This window comes from Cyprinodon tularosa, unplaced genomic scaffold (genome assembly GCF_016077235.1).
Source record: "Cyprinodon tularosa strain WSP-4 unplaced genomic scaffold, ASM1607723v1 ctg61, whole genome shotgun sequence".
NCBI lineage: Eukaryota > Metazoa > Chordata > Actinopteri > Cyprinodontiformes > Cyprinodontidae > Cyprinodon > Cyprinodon tularosa.
The window spans coordinates 1,227,333-1,245,765 of NW_024039352.1; the positions used below are offsets into that span (position 1 = coordinate 1,227,333).

The 18,433-nt window shown below is 40.3% G+C and overlaps 1 protein-coding gene across 1 annotated transcript in view; it reads left to right on the forward strand.

Moving 5' to 3' along the window:
- The first annotated feature begins 3,383 nt into the window (after positions 1-3,383).
- The window catches only part of LOC119798073 (homeobox protein Meis1), a 96,580-nt gene continuing 81,530 nt past the window's right edge, over positions 3,384-18,433 (forward strand). The window contains exons 1-6 of the mRNA XM_038307414.1: positions 3,384-4,138; positions 5,649-5,869; positions 6,754-6,895; positions 7,141-7,191; positions 7,737-7,787; positions 9,141-9,284. Coding sequence (XP_038163342.1) covers positions 4,127-4,138; positions 5,649-5,869; positions 6,754-6,895; positions 7,141-7,191; positions 7,737-7,787; positions 9,141-9,284 — 621 coding nt within the window. The 5' untranslated portion in view covers positions 3,384-4,126. The remainder of the gene's footprint in view (positions 4,139-5,648; positions 5,870-6,753; positions 6,896-7,140; positions 7,192-7,736; positions 7,788-9,140; positions 9,285-18,433) is intronic.

The window sequence follows — 18,433 nt, forward strand, 5'->3', positions numbered from 1 at the left end:
CAATTTGCATCCAGTCATTTGAAAGTAATATGCAGTGATTTTATTGAAACGACTCCATGCATTACCGTCATCGCAAAGCGGATTAAGCCGAAGTGACGGTATTTGCCCTCCGCGCTCTCCTTTCAGGGTCCCAAAACGCACTGACCCTCACCAAAGAGCAGCTCCAGGATAGACCGCGGCGCTCCAGTTTTGCTTTTTATGGACGCTAATTGAAGGCGCTTAATTGCTTTATAATGCCACGGTGGTTGTTTTACAGTCAGCAGGCGTTGATGTGGACTCCTTTCATGTTAATTCATAGTTTCTTTTTCATAGTTGCTTGCTGAAATTTTAACGCAGAACTAGATTATCTTGAGTGGAAATTCCAGCTTCCTTTTACATTAGATTTTTTTTTGCGCTTTAAATAATGTAATTAATTAAAATTGTCTAATTAATTATTTACAATTTTAATAAAAATGGAGGTCATACTCACCACTATACAGATGGGATAACAAGCAAAGCAACAAGTAAGCCCAGGATTTGCCTTGATCGGTGTTTTCCTCAGTGCGTAAAAATCTCGCGCCCCCGCTGATGCTCTGCCCCTCTGTCCGCTCCTGGGAGCCACGCCGGCCGGACTGCAGCAGCTTCTTTTGCCGGTCGTTTCCTGCCCGTTAAACCGCCGCTTTGGATCCGACCGCTTCAGGACTTATATGCTCGGGAAGAGGCGCCGAGCGTGTGAAGCTGTATTATCCATGTTGTGACACCGACGGTGGCACCGGGGGGCAGATGATCGATGGCTGGACGCTCCTGCGTGAAGAAAAAAAAAAAAAAAGAACCCACAAGCAACACCTTTTCATTCACAAGAAGCGAAGAGGAAAAAAGATGCGGAAACCTCTGGAGGGACATAAACTATATATATATATATATATATATATATATATATATATATATATATATATATATATATATATATATATATATATATATATATATATATATATATATATATATATATATATATAGGCCTACTATAATTCTGGACTTTCTAAGGTCATTTTATCTACTAACAACGAATTATGTGGATGTCATCCTGTCCACATGAAAAAAGCTCTTGATAATGTATTTGCATACATTAAAGTAGTTAAACACGACTCTTAATTGGCGTAAAAATAAGACAGCGTGTCATATATAAATCACGCAAGCACAACAATCATACCTGCTTCCTTTGCAGTTGTTTCTGTATAAATGTCAGGTCCGCCAGCGCCATTTAAAATTCATTCATATTTATTATCTTTATTTATAAAATCATTGCATATAAAACTGCTTTCTGCAGAAATCAACAGTCAGCACAAAAGATAATCCTATAAAATAAAGACATAAGATGATATAAACATTGTTGTTTTTATTAAGTATGAAAACTTTTTTTTAAATCCATGCATTGAAACAAAAATCAATTAATAAAAGAAAAAAAACTGTGCTTTTGCGTAGAAAGTTAGAAAAATTATAATCATAAATTTTGATTGAATAATTTAAGTTTTTTATATAATGTTAGAGAACGTGGAAGGTGAAGAAAACGCAAAAGGATGCCTTCTCTCTTCCCAGACTCTTTTTAAATTTGCCTCCGCCTGTGAATGTGGCCTAAGAAGTCGATCAATCAACTAAGAATCGATCAAACTATTGGAGGGGGGGTAGGGGGGGTTACCATCCTTCTGCCTCGCTGCCATTGGACAAACCTGGCAGAGTGGAGCGACCCATTCAGCGCAGCTGCGGGGGAGCGAACCCTATCAGCTGTTATTCAGAATTTAAAAAGTGCTCTCATAAAGAGTTTTACATCAAGTCGACTTAACTTTGAGATGGAAACCAAAACAAAGACATAAACTGCACACCCCTTACTTAAAGCCAAACCATTTTAAGGGTTAAATGTAAACCACACTTGCAAATAACTTAGTTATTCCCATAGAAGTCTCTCAGTAGTCTGCTCTGTCTTCAGTTATTTAATTTGTTTCATATTTCAATTGCAAGTCTCTGCACATTTAATATTCTCGCACTTTGTTGTAATGAGTGAAGGGAAAGCTCACAACCTGCAAACAAATGGATGTGTGGTCACAATCATGCAGTCATTGCCTTCTACACTGCTAAAACAAACGGTTAGAATTGGATCTATAAATATGAAGCAGTGATCTGCGTCCATTTTTTCAAAAGTAGATTTTATTTTAAAAGTAGATTTCTTAACCAAAAGTCAAGATGTAATAAAAGTTATTAATAAATCCAAACCAAATGCGTAAGATTTAGTTACTCAGGTAAATTAGCAGGGTTTGACTGTCTGTAGATCATTTTGCGAGTCTGGTTTGTTTAGTAAAAAGAAACAAAACAGTACAAAACAATTTGCTAATAAAGTATGGAATGCAGCTGAAATACTATTATCTTACAAGGTGAGTGGGGAAACTTTTCCCTGACCATAACATATCCGGTGTTTATGATTAGCACCATATTCCAGAGTTAAAAAGCTCAGCTTGCCATTAGCATTGATGCAAAATTATTTAATACATTAATTCAAACTAAAATAATAAACTTTTAGAGTTTTTTTTTATTTTTATTTTGGAGCATAACACATTTCCCGGAACCCCACAGTTACTCTGTGTAACTTACTGGGAATGACCGCCTCAGATTTATGACAGCTTGTATTAACTTTCAATAAAACTCTAGCATTGGTGCTCTTGCTAAACTAGTTCAAGTGAATAAAAGGTGAGGTTCTTTCTTCATAGAACATTTCATAACACAAGTCTAATGAGAGTTCTCATCAATTTTACAAATTGGATTTATTCAATCTTAAAACATGCAACTTTATTAGTATGAAAGCCCTCTGTTGGACGTGAAGGCAGAGAAAATGATAACAGTTACATTCTAATTATGATTTTTATCTCCAACTAACAACTTTGATTAAACTTTAGATCATTTTATTGTCTAATATTTAGTACCCTGAAAATGCAGTTTTTATAGTTTAGTGAAAGTCTGATTTCAGTATTAATTCTAGAGCAGATGTGTGGGTTCATTCCTTCATTTAGAGTCCTGACCATCAGGGGTCTTAATTACAAACCTGACAATAACTCACACAATTATAAGATGTCTTGATTAGTCCTCTATCATCAGCTTCTCTTAAATGGACGATGGACCAATCAGCGCTAAATCCTGCATGTTTGCAGCCAAACAGTGAAGAAAACAATGAGTGTGTGGGGATCTGGCTTGAATCTGACACCATAAGTGGATTTTAAAATATTTCTGTGAGTGTTTATGTCGGAACGGTTGACTCCGCTCCGTTCCTCTCGCAGGGTCCTCCCACCCCTTCTCTCAGCCGCCACTTGCTGCAGCCCGGTGCGTTGTGTAAGACGCGACCTGTAATGGCCACCACTACTTCCGGGTTTCAGCAGTCTGGTCCAGACCCTCCGCGCTCCTCCTCAGCTCGAGACGCACACAACATCCCCATTGTGCGCAGACGGCCGAGGCTGCATACGCATGCACACGCACCCTGCATACACTCCCCACTGGACGCGTTCGCGCACTCGCGCGCTGCATCGATCGTGGCTCCTTTAAGAGAGCCCAAGCCAGAATTATCACCCCACCTCCTCTTGATCTTCCTCTAGACGCTTTTGCATAAGAAAATCAAGCTGGGAGCCGAGAGTGATCAAAGAAAACGAGAGGAGAGCTGCTTCGTTTTTTAACGCTGATTGTGACCATTAAGCGTTGAGGTGGTGCTGATCCCGTGGAGACGCGCGTCAGATCCATCATTCATCCGCTACTTTTGACAAGCCCTCTCGCGTTGTGACTGACAGTCGGAGTGGCAGAAAAGCGATGAGAGTGGCCAATTTTGTTTAAAGGGGGTTGTTTTATTTTTACCCTGCTTTGGGAAAAGGACCCCGGCGCCGCTGCCGAGAGGACAGCCGAGGACGTGTATTCGCCGTGCCCGGGCTGAACTTGCAGTGAGAGCGAGCGGGAGCTCCTTGGAAGAGACAAGAAGAGAAGAAGGAGCTCGGGATTTTGGCTAAAAGCTCTTCTCTTTTGTTTTGGATTTTCCTTCTTTTGTCCCGCGTCCATCCTGGCCCAAGAGGGGATTTACCTAAACTGAAAGGGCAACCAGGGAGTGAGGAGGGTTATGGCGCAACGGGTACGTAGGGACAATCCTCCACCGAAAAAAAGTTTCTCTGAAGTCCACTGCGATGCTTGCTCTGTAACGTGGCTTCATTGACGCTCACAGCCACACGGACCCACGCTCGGCGGCGAAACTTTCTATCCTCTGCCTTCTTGACAAAAGGAGACAGGGTTGCAATGTTTGGCGTCTTTTGGCACGGTGTTACGCACGGCCGCGCTCCACGATCCGACCTCACCGCGGGATACTGGAAGCGCGATCATATCTCTCATCGGGCTATGTTTTTTAGATTAGTTATGACAGGCCAGTAACTGGAGGCGAGGTGTAGGGGGGAGGGCGTAGAGGCAAAACAAATCCATGCATTTTTCTTTATTTGGAGCGTCCAGTCAATATTGAGTACTTTTATTTATTGTCCAAAAAAACTAAACTTTCGTACTATAGCGCTGGAAATGAGACATAAGCATGTTTTGTAAGGTTGGGATGATTCATATAAGTAGTCCTGGACCTTAACATGGTGTAAAAGCAGATGTGTTGCAGGGAGCGGAGGCATTTAGCTGCTTAGTTTGGCACTGCTCTGCAGCCACACCACGCTGGGGTTTGCACCTCTTTGCCTTTAGGGTCGAAACGCTCAGCTTTTAGTGATAATGCTTTTTACTCTCTCCCCGACACTTGTTTGTCACGTCTTGAGAGCTCCATCAATAATTCACACTCTATTTTTTTCCTTCAGTCTGTTACAGAGGAATATGCTGTAGTAAGTTTGAACTCATTTTGAAATCAGATTGTATCCTTCTACTTCTAAAATAAATTAAGTCTTTAAAAACGAGTAGGCAGAGATCTGAGTTTAAAAAGATGATTATTTAGGTAAAGTTTTGTCGGGGAAAAAAACTATCCGCACTAAACATTCTGTACTTGGTTTGCTGCAAAAAAATACGATATTTTAAAATAAAAAAGTTTAAGAGACTTGGTGCATCGTACAAAGCAAAGCAAAAGAAAATCAGGACATTTTACCCCCCTTTATTATTTAATCTATTCTCAAGAAGCCACGTTACTACCTTTTTATAAAAAGAAAAATAAAACAAACAAAACTTTTCTTCTTTCTGGCTTGACGAATCGCAGTGAATGATCTTAGAATAAAAGTAAATATTAGTAAATGGTACTAATTAAACTCGGTGTTGAAGCTTTACTTTTGGAAAAAATGTCCTGCTTCAGATTTGGAAACTTTTCCTCTGCGCGAAAATAACTTAAAGCACCTAAAATGCATTTTGTTTTACTAATTTGTTTGATAAATATGTCAACATTTTTTAAGATTTGAAAAACTAACTTCACTTAAAAGAATTATGCTAAATTTAAAAAATATGTTTTAATTAATAAAAAAAAATCATGCGTTTCCCGATTAAAGAAAATGTTTGATTTTAATAAAACACACTTTGTAATGCAGAATACTGAATATGTTCTTGTCCTGTTTCTGATCTGACTCCGGTAATTCTGCCTGCCTGTCCAGTTTTAACTGCCTCCTTGTTGTGTGCAGTACGAAGACTTGCCCCACTACGGGATGGACGGGGTAGGCATCCCAACCACCATGTACGGAGACCCGCACGGTGCCCGCTCCATGCAGGCGGTGCACCTCAACCATGGCCCCCAGCTCCACTCCCACCAGTACCCGCACACCGCGCACACCAACTCCATGCCTCCGAGCATGGGCTCCTCCGTCAACGACGCTCTCAAGAGAGATAAAGACGCAATTTACGGGTAAGGTGCGAGCCTATTCGGAAACAGCCGCAATGAGTTTGTGGATGTGCAATTTGGCGGAAAGAAGCAAGAAAACAAGAGCAGCTTATCCGAGGATAGTTTTTATTTGGTGTCCAGAAGTAAAGCATAGAGTTGCTGCTTTTTCTTTTTCTTTGCTTAGTGTTAGAGGGTGAGGCAAGTGTACAATTTGATATTGTAAAATTAATAAGTTCGCTTAAAAATTGTGACTTCACTGCTTGGGTATTATATTATAATATTATTCTTATTCCTCATATTTAATCTTATTTTTTAACTTTGATAATGAGCGTAAAAAGGCCATTGCTGTATATTTACTTATTAATTACATAGTTTTCCTCTTGGTTAAGCCTATTTTGAATTAAAGAAATAATAATTACCCTTTTACTTTTCCTCAAATTATATATATATATATATATATATATATATATATATATATATATATATATATATATATATATATATATATATATATATATATATATATATATATATATATATTGTATTGAATTATTTGCTACATTTCTACAAAGAGGTGCAATAGGCATCCAAACTCACACAAGCCTCTGACCCAAACGGGAGATTTTGTGCTTGAAATTGTTTGACAGACTCTCAAGCTTTTATGCTATTAGAGGCAGAGCAGATTTAATCAAAGGAGTCCGCTCGCTGTTTGTAGCTCTTCTAGAGAGCTTGCCCTAAAACAGAAAAAAAATGAAAAGAGGCGCACCGTGCTGAAGCAGCTTCAGTCCCCACGGGCAGGGAAGGGGGTATAGACGCACGGCTGGCTACATCCTATAGCCGGGAGAAGCGTTGACCCCGGCGCTGTTCTCTCTGGTGACATTTGCTATTGTATGTGTGTGTGTTCCCAGGCACCCCCTGTTCCCCTTGCTTGCACTGATTTTTGAGAAATGTGAATTAGCGACTTGCACCCCCAGAGAGCCCGGGGTGGCGGGAGGAGACGTCTGTTCGTCGGAATCTTTCAATGAAGACATAGCGGTGTTTGCAAAGCAGGTCAGAAAAAAAAAAAAAGTTTGACTTTCTGCTGCACAGGGCTGCATGTTCGGACCGGTTGAGCTCCTATAGCTCCAGGTTCATAGTACCTTTGCATTGCTTTTGCATGAACAAAATCACAATTAAATCTCAACATTGTATGTTTTCAGTTGTGCGCATATCTTTGCGCTTTTACGCGCATGCGCGCTAAATTGATAAAATATTCTATATCCATGTTTTCCTGAAACATTTTGTTTTTCTTACAGATTCGGGCAGAAAAGCCTCTATTTTCATCAAATCCAGAGTTGGATAATCTGGTGAGAAACCTAATTATTTTATGTAGCAGATTTGAACTTTTTAGATAGAATTTAGAAGTCTCCTGATGGGCTGCTACCATTCGCTGTTTCGCCACGTGGGGCTGAGAAGTGCAAACGGCATTGCACATCATGTTCCCCCCAGTTTGTGCTGTTTGATATAATGATGGCCCCCGGTTGTATGTGCACATAAAGGGCCGCTGTTAGAAGACGGTCACGCACCTTTAAACTCCCCAAAGTTATTCTGTTCCACCTTTTTTCCACTACTAGATGTCTTAAACGTGATGTTATAGAGAAACACTCTTTTTATCATTAGATTAGATGAAGTGGGGCTAATAGATCTCTGACTCTGAGGCTTATTGCAGTTCCAGCCTGCGCTCTGCATATCCACATTGCAATAACGTCCAAGTTTAATATCACTTCCACATAAAATCCATTGATATGAATATTTCGCTCATCTGCAGTTACTTGCATTGAGAAAAACGCACGTGTTTAATATCAGGAGATGTGAACTGCTCATTTTTTTTATTGTTATTTAAATTTTTCAGATGATTCAAGCCATTCAAGTTTTACGATTTCATCTTCTGGAGCTGGAGAAGGTAATATTACTGTCACTGCTTTTTTTTTTTTTTTTTTTTTTTGTCCAGCATGCCACTTCAGACCTATGGGCTGTATCTGCATAAATGTATTTTTGCGAGTCGGTTATAATTAGCGTCGAAATCAATCATGGGGCCATTTTTTTTCTTGCCTTGCACACTTTAATCACGGCGCAAGCTGTTACAACTGGAACGGATATCTCTGTGCACCAAATATCTCTAATGAAGCTTAATGTTGGCAGCGAAAGAACGCAAGGTGAAACATGTAGGCAAACTTTGCGGGTTTTTTTTTTTCCAAAATTGATTCTTTGAGGAGGGCAGAAGGCCCTCGGGCGGCCATCTGTGTGTAGACCGAGCAATGAGTGTTATATATAGTGAGATTTGTTTCTTTATCAGATGGACGTTTGAAGCGCAATCAACTTATATATATAGTAAAAAAGCTTCTTAATAAATAAAAAAATATATATATATATATATATTTAGACTTGGGATCTATATTTGATTAAACGTATAATAAAATTTAGATTTCCAACCCGAAGTCTTTTGTCGAGCTGCATCACCCTGGCAGTGATAATGTAGTCCTGAGAGAAAATGAAACAGTTTACCTTAAATGTCAGTCAAGCGGGTCGTCCTCGGTTTAATGGCCACTACCCGGGGCACCGATGATGAATTTAGCACGGGTGTTGAGTGTGTTGTAGCCTCTGAGCCCTCTTGTCACTGTCAATTTTTGACGATATCTCTATTTTGAGTGGAGAGAAATTAAAGCAGCAGCTTCCTGTGGAAACGGATCTATGAAATCTAAACAAATATTTAAAAACTTTAAGATTGGTTGGGGGAAATAAAATAGAAGAATTTGAAAAGTTTACTTTGATAGCAAATTAACAAACTTTTTTGTCTAAATAAAACTTCACATGCTTGTAACTTTTGTCCGAACTTTTATTTTGTAATATGACAAAAATTGAGTCAAAATTATTACGTCGATTTTTTTATTTTTATTTTGAATGAATCACTGTTAAACTAGTTAAAGCACATAACCTGATTAGCATAACTTCTAAAATATTTCCCTTCAGATAAAAAAGTACTTTTATTTAAAAAAGAAAAAAGTAGGCCCACAGGATGTTTTCTGTTCTGCTTACTTAATATTGAATTAAATCAAATACTTTTAAATTTATCCACACTGAACAGGATTTCATCTGGAAAAAACTTTGAGAATAATTTTATTTTTAAAATTGTTTCCATTCTGCTTCATTTTCTTATTATTATGAAATGTTTTCCCTTCTAAAATGTTTGCTGTTTTTTAATCTTTTCCATCTTGGCACTGCTGTGTAATCCCCTCTCTTCCTTCCCTCCCTGCAGGTACACGAGTTGTGTGATAATTTCTGTCACCGGTACATCAGCTGCTTGAAAGGCAAGATGCCCATCGACTTGGTCATAGACGACAGAGAGGGCGGGTCTAAATCAGACAGCGAGGAAATCACGAGATCGGTGGCGTTGGATCAGGTAAACAGAATCTCTCCATCTCCAACTTGGTGCATGTGTGTGAGAGCGCGCGCGTTCCTTGCGCGCGTGTGCTTTCTCCCTGCCGGCTATTCAGCTATTCTGGGTCACTGCTCCACTCCTCCGTTATTTGCATATGATTAAAGCCCGTTTTACATTCCATCCATCGGAATGAAAGAAGAAAAATCTGAATAATGTTGCTATTATTGGTCCATTAAGACTTGAACCCGGAACCGACCTGAGGAGATTACCTCGCCGAAGAATCGCCATAAACTTGACCTGCTTCATGTCGATTTTAATTTAGAGCCTCTCTTCATTTTTTTCCCTCTCTCTTTTTTGGAGAGCACCCCCTAGAAACAAAGCAAAACTCCTGCGTGACGTGGAGCTGAGAGGAAAGTGCAGCATTGTGAGGCTGCAGTTTCTCCACTGTAGAGTTCACGGTTCATTACTCGTCTTGTCAGTGTTTTTCCTTAGACATGAGTGCACATTGCTTATCGGGACCCCCGTCTCCTCCTTATTGTGCACAGATTCTTCCCCAATAAGAAGGTTTATTTATTTATTTTTTTCTAAAAAAAGAAAGAAATTCGGAATCAGTGAGGTATTAAAAGGTAGATCAGGAAGTGTTTTCTTTTGTGCAGATATCAGAGCTAACCACAGCCTTCATTATGTGCTCCACTGACTGTTGGCACTCTGGGGAGGAGATATGCGCACATGCATGACCCTAATGGTCCATACACTGCAGTTAAATAATGATAACAGTAAGTGATGATTAGAATTATGCAAATCTGGATGTTGGCTATTAGCAGTATATTTGAGCTAGACAAGGTTGGAGTAGAGATGCACCAATCAGTCAGCCAGTCATCAGAATCGGCTGACCTGCTCTGACTGCTCAGGATGCAATAAAACTATGTGATATTTTCCCAATAACAGTATCTGTGTTTATATAATAATTTTTAGAACTTTAATGAAAAAATATATCTCCATGTGTGGTAGGATAATAAACCAGAAATTGGTACCAGCTAGGAAAAGCCTGATTGGAGCGTCTTTGGTCTGTTGTGCAAAAACAAGTCAAACTATCCAAGAGTTTTAAAGGGCTTAATATACTATAGGCTATAACCTATAGATGGCAATGAGGGGGTTGGGGGGTGGGAATCAAGTGTCTAAATTAAGGGGATTAGCTGGATAGTCCTACATAAAAAGTAATGAAGCGATTAGGCTAAATAATTTAAATCCATGGACTTCCATATGGTTGAGTGCTTGGTCTGAGTGCAGGAGAGGGGCAGCCACTGGCTTTTTATGTCCTGGACTGAATGGCAGGACAGAGAGAAGAAGACTGGGGGCCCGAATGAGAAGACCCCCCCTCCCTCACGCCCCGCCGCGCATACTCTACTCCTCCGATCCCTGGCCCTTATGTCTGATTATGGAAATGAGAGGCAGAGAGAGAGATCACGGCAGAAGATAATACTTCATTTAATCCAAGGACATAATTAAATAACACAGAACACCACTTGTGCATTTAAGTGTCTCTTTGAGCAGCATTGTCACCTATTCTCTCAGGCATTCAGTGTTGAAAAAAAAAAATCTTTTATATTATTATCATGATTTCAAATAGATAGGTCAGAAGATTGACTGAACCACTATGGTATGCAGATGTGCAAATATTAAGAAAAAAAACTCTGGGGATTTGAGGTATATGAAGGAAGTGATGTTGTGCTTGGGGCACTCGTGCAGATCTTTAATTGACTGTATGAAGACGTGGCCTATTTTAACATAATGATGGTCCCTGTGTAGCCAAATCAGGACAAATCCTCATTGGATTATGTTTACACTGACAGAATAATATAAATGACCTACGAGCATATCAAGATATAAGATAACTTTCTGACAGATGTGTAATGTTGAAGGATGAGTTTATTTTGTGTGTGTGTAAATAGGCATATCCAAACAGACAGCATGTCCATGCCTGTTAGAGCTGAATGCATGCATTGTAATAAAACATGGGCTGCACAGTACATCTGTGATTTCACATATATATATATATATATATATATATATATATATATATATATATATATATATATATATATATATATATATATATATATATATATATATATATATGAGTTTTTGTATTTTTGTGCTACATCTGATCTGTGGTCGTTAGGCAGCGACACCCTTCACCAATTTGCATTGTGTGAGCATTATCTCTTTCCATATGTATTTTTAATATATGCCCTCGGGCATGAAGTTGAAGTGGACTGGAAAGTGAATTTGCACAAAAGAACAATGTTAACAAGAGAGAAAAACCGGGCTCATTTATTCACAAACCAATTTATCCTAGCGAGGCGACTGTAGCAGGACAAAAAAAAAATATATCAGAGGGAAAAAAAAAATGCTTTGAATTGATTCAACTCACCAATCTAACAATGCTGACTTTCTTAGCTGCATTATCCCCACGTCATAAAAGTGACTGCGTTTTTTATTTACGTGTGTTTTTATTACTTTTCTTTTTTTTTTTTTTTTTTTTTTCCTTGTCTAAGAGGGAGATTTTTACGGCACTTTTAAGAAGAAAGCGCAGCATACCTGAGAGGTGAAAAAGTCAGAGGCTCTGCGCTGGCTTGTGAATGCAGCTCAGCTAGTTTGGGCTCACCCTCAAATGTTTTTGTGTGTCTTAGTCTGTGCAAGCTTGTGCACGAGTGTGAGTGATTGTGTATTTGTGCATGCACGGTGCAGCTTGTGTGTGTTCAGACCAGCCTGATAAATGCAGCACCCCCCTCAGGTGCTATGTGAGTGGAGTGACTGGTTAGCACCAGTTGGACTCTCTTAACTCCTTCCTTGCTGGTTTCCACAGACTTTTCTTAATGGTATTCGTTCTCTTTTCAGCACATCTGTGAAGTCTTGTTGTTTAAATATGCTGCAGTATTCTGCCTTGCATCTCGGTCGGAGGAGTCAGGGAAATGTTGCAGGACGTCATTTGCGCAGTCTTTAATTGCTCAGAGTGCAGGAGGGGTGGGGGTGAGGAGTATTGCAATTTGTTAATGAACTCCAAGGCCCGTTGAGCCTGAACACCACTAATAGTGCTGAGGACTCACTCCAAGTCTCAAGAGCTCCTCTACTTGAAGTGGGGCTGGAAATAATTGAAACTTCCTAAAAAAAAAAAAATGATTACCTGCCTGATTGCAGGAGTCCTAAACGATTCTGAATGCCCGGCGACTGATGTGATATGTTCTTATAGCCCACAGTGTTGTTTACCTTTTAGAAAGGTTCCCTGGCACTGCAGCTGGAATCATGTAGAAAGAAGACGCAACGGCGACAATCTATCTATACGTTAAGGGATCTGTGGCTGGTTTTCACTACATCCCACTTGGCCTTTCCAAAACAAACCCTGCTTTTGAGGGGCGTGTTGTGGTCATGGTGTAAGATTTTACCCCTGATAGTGCTATCATGGTATCTTCTCCCAACAAATGGCACTGTTTTGCCAAACAAGTGAGGGCTTCCAGGTCAGTGGGACCCAGCAGTGTTGGTTTAGGTAACTCTGATTATCAAATACTACTGAACCCCAACTCCCCCCCTTCCAAGCCTCTGAACTCCTGAGCCGATGGAAACTATAACTGCCGGGGTCAGGCACTATTTTCCTAATCAGTTCACCACTATCGCTAATCTATCTGCCTCTCGTCAAGGTATGGATCGGGTTTCAGCCGACCTCTGCTGCTCTCCTACAGTGGCGCACTGCTGTTCTTAATATAAACTTTTAAATCATTGTATTGATTGTTGGTAATAGCAGCTTTTGTAGTTGAATAGAAGACAGGTTTGACCCCCACAGTCACCCCCTCCCACCCCCTTTTTCCTTTCACCTCCTCCTCCTTCTACTCCCCTAAATTCCCCTTTTTTTCTTCTCTTTGAGTTGTGAATGCGGGGCGGCTGTTGAGGATTCAACAAGTGATACAAAGAGGTGACCACGTGACTTGTGTGTTCCTTAGCCTCTTCATTATTGTGCTGGAATAACAAGTAGGGGTGATTATGATTATGCAACCCGATGCTGGAATAACATCAAAGAATCTAGAGTGCATCTTAAATGCCACCATACTTTTATTGTTGTTTTGCTGTTGATTTATTGTTTGTTTTTTGAATGTTGAAGTATTGCTGGAAAGTAGAGCTTGGTTGAACCACAGGATCCCAGCTGCAAATAAGTTCCTGGCTTGTGACTGCTGATGCTTAAGATGAGCGTCCATGTCCGTCCCCGAGGCCTTCTGTGGTTTCTTAGGCTAAGTAAACAATAACCTGGCTTAACACATGTGTACTTAGCTAATGGAAAGTTCCTCTCCCCCTTAACCCCCTGCAAGCCTCCGACAATGGCCGCCGTCACAAACAGCTTGTCTCTAAGGAATCGGCCGAGAAAATCCCAGCAAGTTAACCCGCAGCTTGACTTGAAGAAGAACCCGCTGCGAAATGTGTCATTAAGAAATCACGTCCACCCTTTTTTTTTTTTTTTTTTTTTTTTTTTCACCCACAGCTACATAAAAAAACAAAACAAAGCAAAGCAGGGATGTGCTTTGTCTAGTGGTTAGGGAGGGCACCAAAGTTAATGTTTTTGTTTGGATTTCGGCTCTCACGGGATAAACAAGGAGCGTATAGCGAGAGTCGTAGAGGAAGCTGAGAAATAAAATCAGTTTGTCAGTTTCTACGAGTGCCATCTAAGCAGACTTTGAAAGCTCCGGTAATTATCTTAAACATGTAATTATCTTTGCTTGTCTCTGCGAAGTTAACCTACCAGTTTTGAAGTGTACCTGACGGCTATTCAGCGTAGCATACTTTACGCACTCAAGAGACAAAATCCAGTTTTCTTCCTCTCCCCCTTCAGCAATTATAAGGTTATTTCTCCTTTCTTTGTCTATTGTTAGGAGTTAGGGAGTGCAGAACAAAATGGGAAGGAGGGGGTCCTTTTTACTCTCCCCCCACTTTTTTTTTCCCCTTTTCACCACGCATACCATTATCAGCGTCTCTTTTCATTTTGGAAGCACTAATATTGCAGCAAGGGGAGGGAGAGGGGTGGAGAGAGCTGAGAAAGCAGAGGTAGTTGGGTGAGCACTTGCTTGGCCGGTTATCAGAGAGGCAGATCCTGCTTTATCTCTTCACCGTGGAAAGCAAAGCAAACAAGAGTTTACAATGGCTGGCCTTTCTGCCCCTTTCACTCACAGCTTTCCCACCAGCGCTCGCCTGAGTGGGAGAATGTGTCTGGAGTTATTGCAGGCCATCTTGCCATTGCTGCCGCATACACATGGCATTCTCCCGGATTTCAGCTCAAGTAAGCAGCACTGTTGCAAAAGGTCAAAAATTGTGTTAAAGAAAACAACCACAGAGGAAAGATGCATCAGGAATTCTGAGCCACCGAAAAGCTAGACTGTCTTCAGACTCAGGTGTACAACCATAGTGGATTTACATACGTCCATTTATGTCTTCAATGTTAAACATATGCATTGAGTTAATGAGTATTCTTACACGTCAAATTTCTCCTGTATAAATCCCGCAATCTATGCTAAACCTGAAAATACATAAAAAAAATCTAACTTTTAACCCTAAATATTTGTTAAATGCTTTAAAAAATAATCCCTTTTAACAAACCGTGGCAAACCCTTTCAAAATAAATGCCTCTACTTTTATAATTTGAATCTGTACTTTCCTGTTTTCCTTGGTTTTGAATATTTTGTGATACAGATAGTCATTCCTTTTAGCCATTTGCCCCTAGATTAGAAGGGGACCCAGTGACAGGAGTATAACAGAGAGGTAAATATTGATTACTATTATGAATGCCAGCAAAAAGAGGAATTCTGGGATCTCCAGGTCTCAAATCAAAAGTTTTACATGCCAGCCGAGGGTTTAGGATAAATGCCAAAATAATAAATGTTTTTCTCCATCCTACCATCTCAAATGTAAACGTCAAGTTTGCCAAACTCTTGTGCTTTTGTCAGTGTAAAGAAAAGTTTCCCATCTTGCCAAGTGAACCGACATAGTTAAACACACCTTTTATGTGGATCTAAACATGGTGAAATGACGGAAAAAGTGAAATCCGAGATATTTATTATTCTGATGCTCTCCTATTCTGATTAGTGCGTAAGCATTGGGATCAAGGGGATTTAAAGGGTTCTGTTGAATCAGGGTGGACTATGTTACTGTTTGTTATTGTTGCACATTTGAAGAAACGTCACAATCTGTGAATTAAATTGATAAGATGTATAACTGCTCCACAGTGGTATGGTACGCATTAAGTACATTAATCAGAAAGTATAGATAGGCTTCAGTTTAGATCTCCCAGTTCAAACTTTCAGCATGTAGAGGTGAATCTTGTCAATGCTTTGGCAGCCATGCCTCTCTGGGGATTAAATTGTGTATCCTAAAGTGTCAAATGCATGGTAAGACAATACTAGAGCCTTATTCTACCATTGGCATCCTGTCTTTTTATGCCACTGAAATGCAATGGGGATACGTATCTAAATGTGTGGCAGTGGTAGAGGTTTGGGCATTTTGGTAATAAAATCCCAGGCTTGGTATTAAGAACAGTAAAGAATACACTGTTTAAAAAGCACCCCACGCCCACCCTTACTTATAGTGGGGGATCTATGATGCAGTTTTTTCTTCCCCACAAGCCAAAGTAAGCTAGTTATAGTGTGCGACATGCCAGGCTGTAAAAAACAAGTCTTAACATGAGTATGTATATTTTTTAACCACTGCGTGAATGTACGCACAGTGAAATTTGGATTTTTCACACAAAAAAATTCAGAATGAGATTATGGTACTGAAAAAAAAAAAAAAAAAAAAAGAATCCTTAACAGAGGTGCCAACCAATTGGTGTTCATCTGTGAATACCCAAATCATCATGAAATATATTTCGGGAGTGAAAAAAGGGGGAAGAGCTGGGTGGTAAAACATAGCATCCCCAGCCATTTTCTTTATTACTGCAAATGATTTGGCAAGGCAGCATTTCTTGCATGAGCGCTTGTATGATATGGGGGCCTGGCACGGCAAGAAGGAGAAGCCCCCTCTTGCATCTTAGACGAGGCTCAATGAGAATGCATCGGATTGGAATGCCTCACCGATCATAGAATCAGAATTTCCTGCAAGGAAAATCTTTTCACGGCGAATTAAGGGGATGTAGGGGGAGAAAGAGGAAAAGAAAGAAGGGAAAAAGGTATGTGTGGCTCAAAAAAAACAGGGCTCTTTCGGCTTGGCGCGGAAGATTTAAGAAGTTTAGCTAAATCTAGGCAGAATAGAATGTGGAAAATTGAATTTACTGAACAATTAGGCATTGAATTAATCTTTATCCCGCACAGAAGACATCCAGCAGGAGAGAAATTTGAAGGAGAGGGAGGTGTTGAGTGAGAGACCAGGGTGGCTCATTAAGCGAACAGAATGAATCAAGTGTGAAGCTTTGGGTGCTGAGGGACACTCCTCCTTCTCTCTGTTTCTGTTTATTCATCTGTTCAACCTCTAAATTTAAATACACTAAAGGTGTCCCTCCTTTTTTGTGTTTTTAAAGTGTTGTTAGCACAGGTTGCGTGTCTGTTTTCTGTTCAAGGTGAGTGCTTTCTGTTAATATGGCAGGAGTCCATGTATTTGTGGAAAGTGGATAAAAAGTATTTGTATATGTGGGTGTGTTTGTGCAAGCTAAGTGACCAAGAGGAGTGTGTTTGAGAACACACACATGCTGCGCAGCCCTGTGTGCGCCGGTTGTGTTATCTCAGCCGTGTGTGTATTAATTTCGTGTTAGATCAGAGCTGGGCCCCGTTCCATCCAAAGGGCGGCCTGTGATTATAAATAAACTCCCTCCCCCCCCTTCACCCCCTTATCCCCGCAGAGATGCCACCGGGGCCCCGTCTCAGCCCCGCCCCGTTTCCCATGGGGCCGCAGTGGCCACCTCCCAGCAGGCAAAGCACTCTTTTGTTCAATTACAGCTAATGCAGTAGTTTTGCCATTTCTCTCCCCCCCCCCTCTTTTTTTCTTCTACTTTCTAATTATATTTTCAAATGGAAGTTGTTAGAGAATTACAACAAAAAGGACACGAATAAAAGAAAATCACATCCTTTTTGCGAGCTGAAGCTCTTGGGTTTTTCACTCCTCACCGCTTGGGATCCCTGGGGGGTTGGCTGTGCAATTCCTCCTCAGCTCTGCATAAACAAGTTCGGCTTTTTTTTTTTACGCCAATGATTTGGAAGGAGTTGGCTAAACCTGTCGTTAACTGTTTGTGTTTTGAACATGTGGTCTGGATTACCTCACTTCTGATGTTCTCTGGAGTCACTCGGTCATGCATGGGTGTTTCATTTTTTTCTTGTTCCATGGTCAGAAAAAAAAAAAGCTACTAAAGAGAAAGGAAAAAGAGAAACAATCATCATGCTTTTTATCCATGTAAAAATCTGTGTTTACCCACCCTGTCCCTACATCCTAGTCAAGCCTTCATGCAGTGACTTTATTCTTTATTGAAAAGCCTCAGAGTCTAATTTGGAAAACGATTATATCGTCCATGTAATCACTGGATTATAATTTCATAGCCTGGGAACATCAAAGGAGCTCTAATCCGCCCCAAATGTGTCGAATTTGCTGACTTGTATCTTCTCTATATTATTCCACTTAGTCTATATTCTGTTTTAAACAAATACAGTGTCATGGAATAATGTCTACTTTTATTTTATAAAGCAAAAAAAAAATCAACTCCAAACCCTTCACGCAACAGCAGCAGTGCCAATCGTAGCATCCCAATTGAAACCAGTTGTTCCCTTCCCACAGCGTTCCTCTCCTCTCCTTCCTTTCTTCCTGCTTGTGGGTTTCTGTCACTCATTTCTTCACAAAAAGACCTAAAAGCAATGCGTGCACTCCGCTTTGCCCCCTTGATATCTGCCTCATTTGATTTCACAGAGCGAAGATAGGCCTGCACAGGTGTTGGAGGGGCATGATAAGTGTTTGTGTCGCATGTGTTCTGTTTGTTTGTGATATCAAGTTGTATCTTAGACATTTAATTCCATTTCCCTTCTCCTGTGACGTCTCCTTTCTCACCCTGCCTTTAGCGCTAATGTTGCTTCACAGAGCGCTAGGAGACATCTGGTTTAGTTTCAGTCACATGTCGCTGCTCTGTATTCAGTGGGCCTTTGTGTTTTCTTACT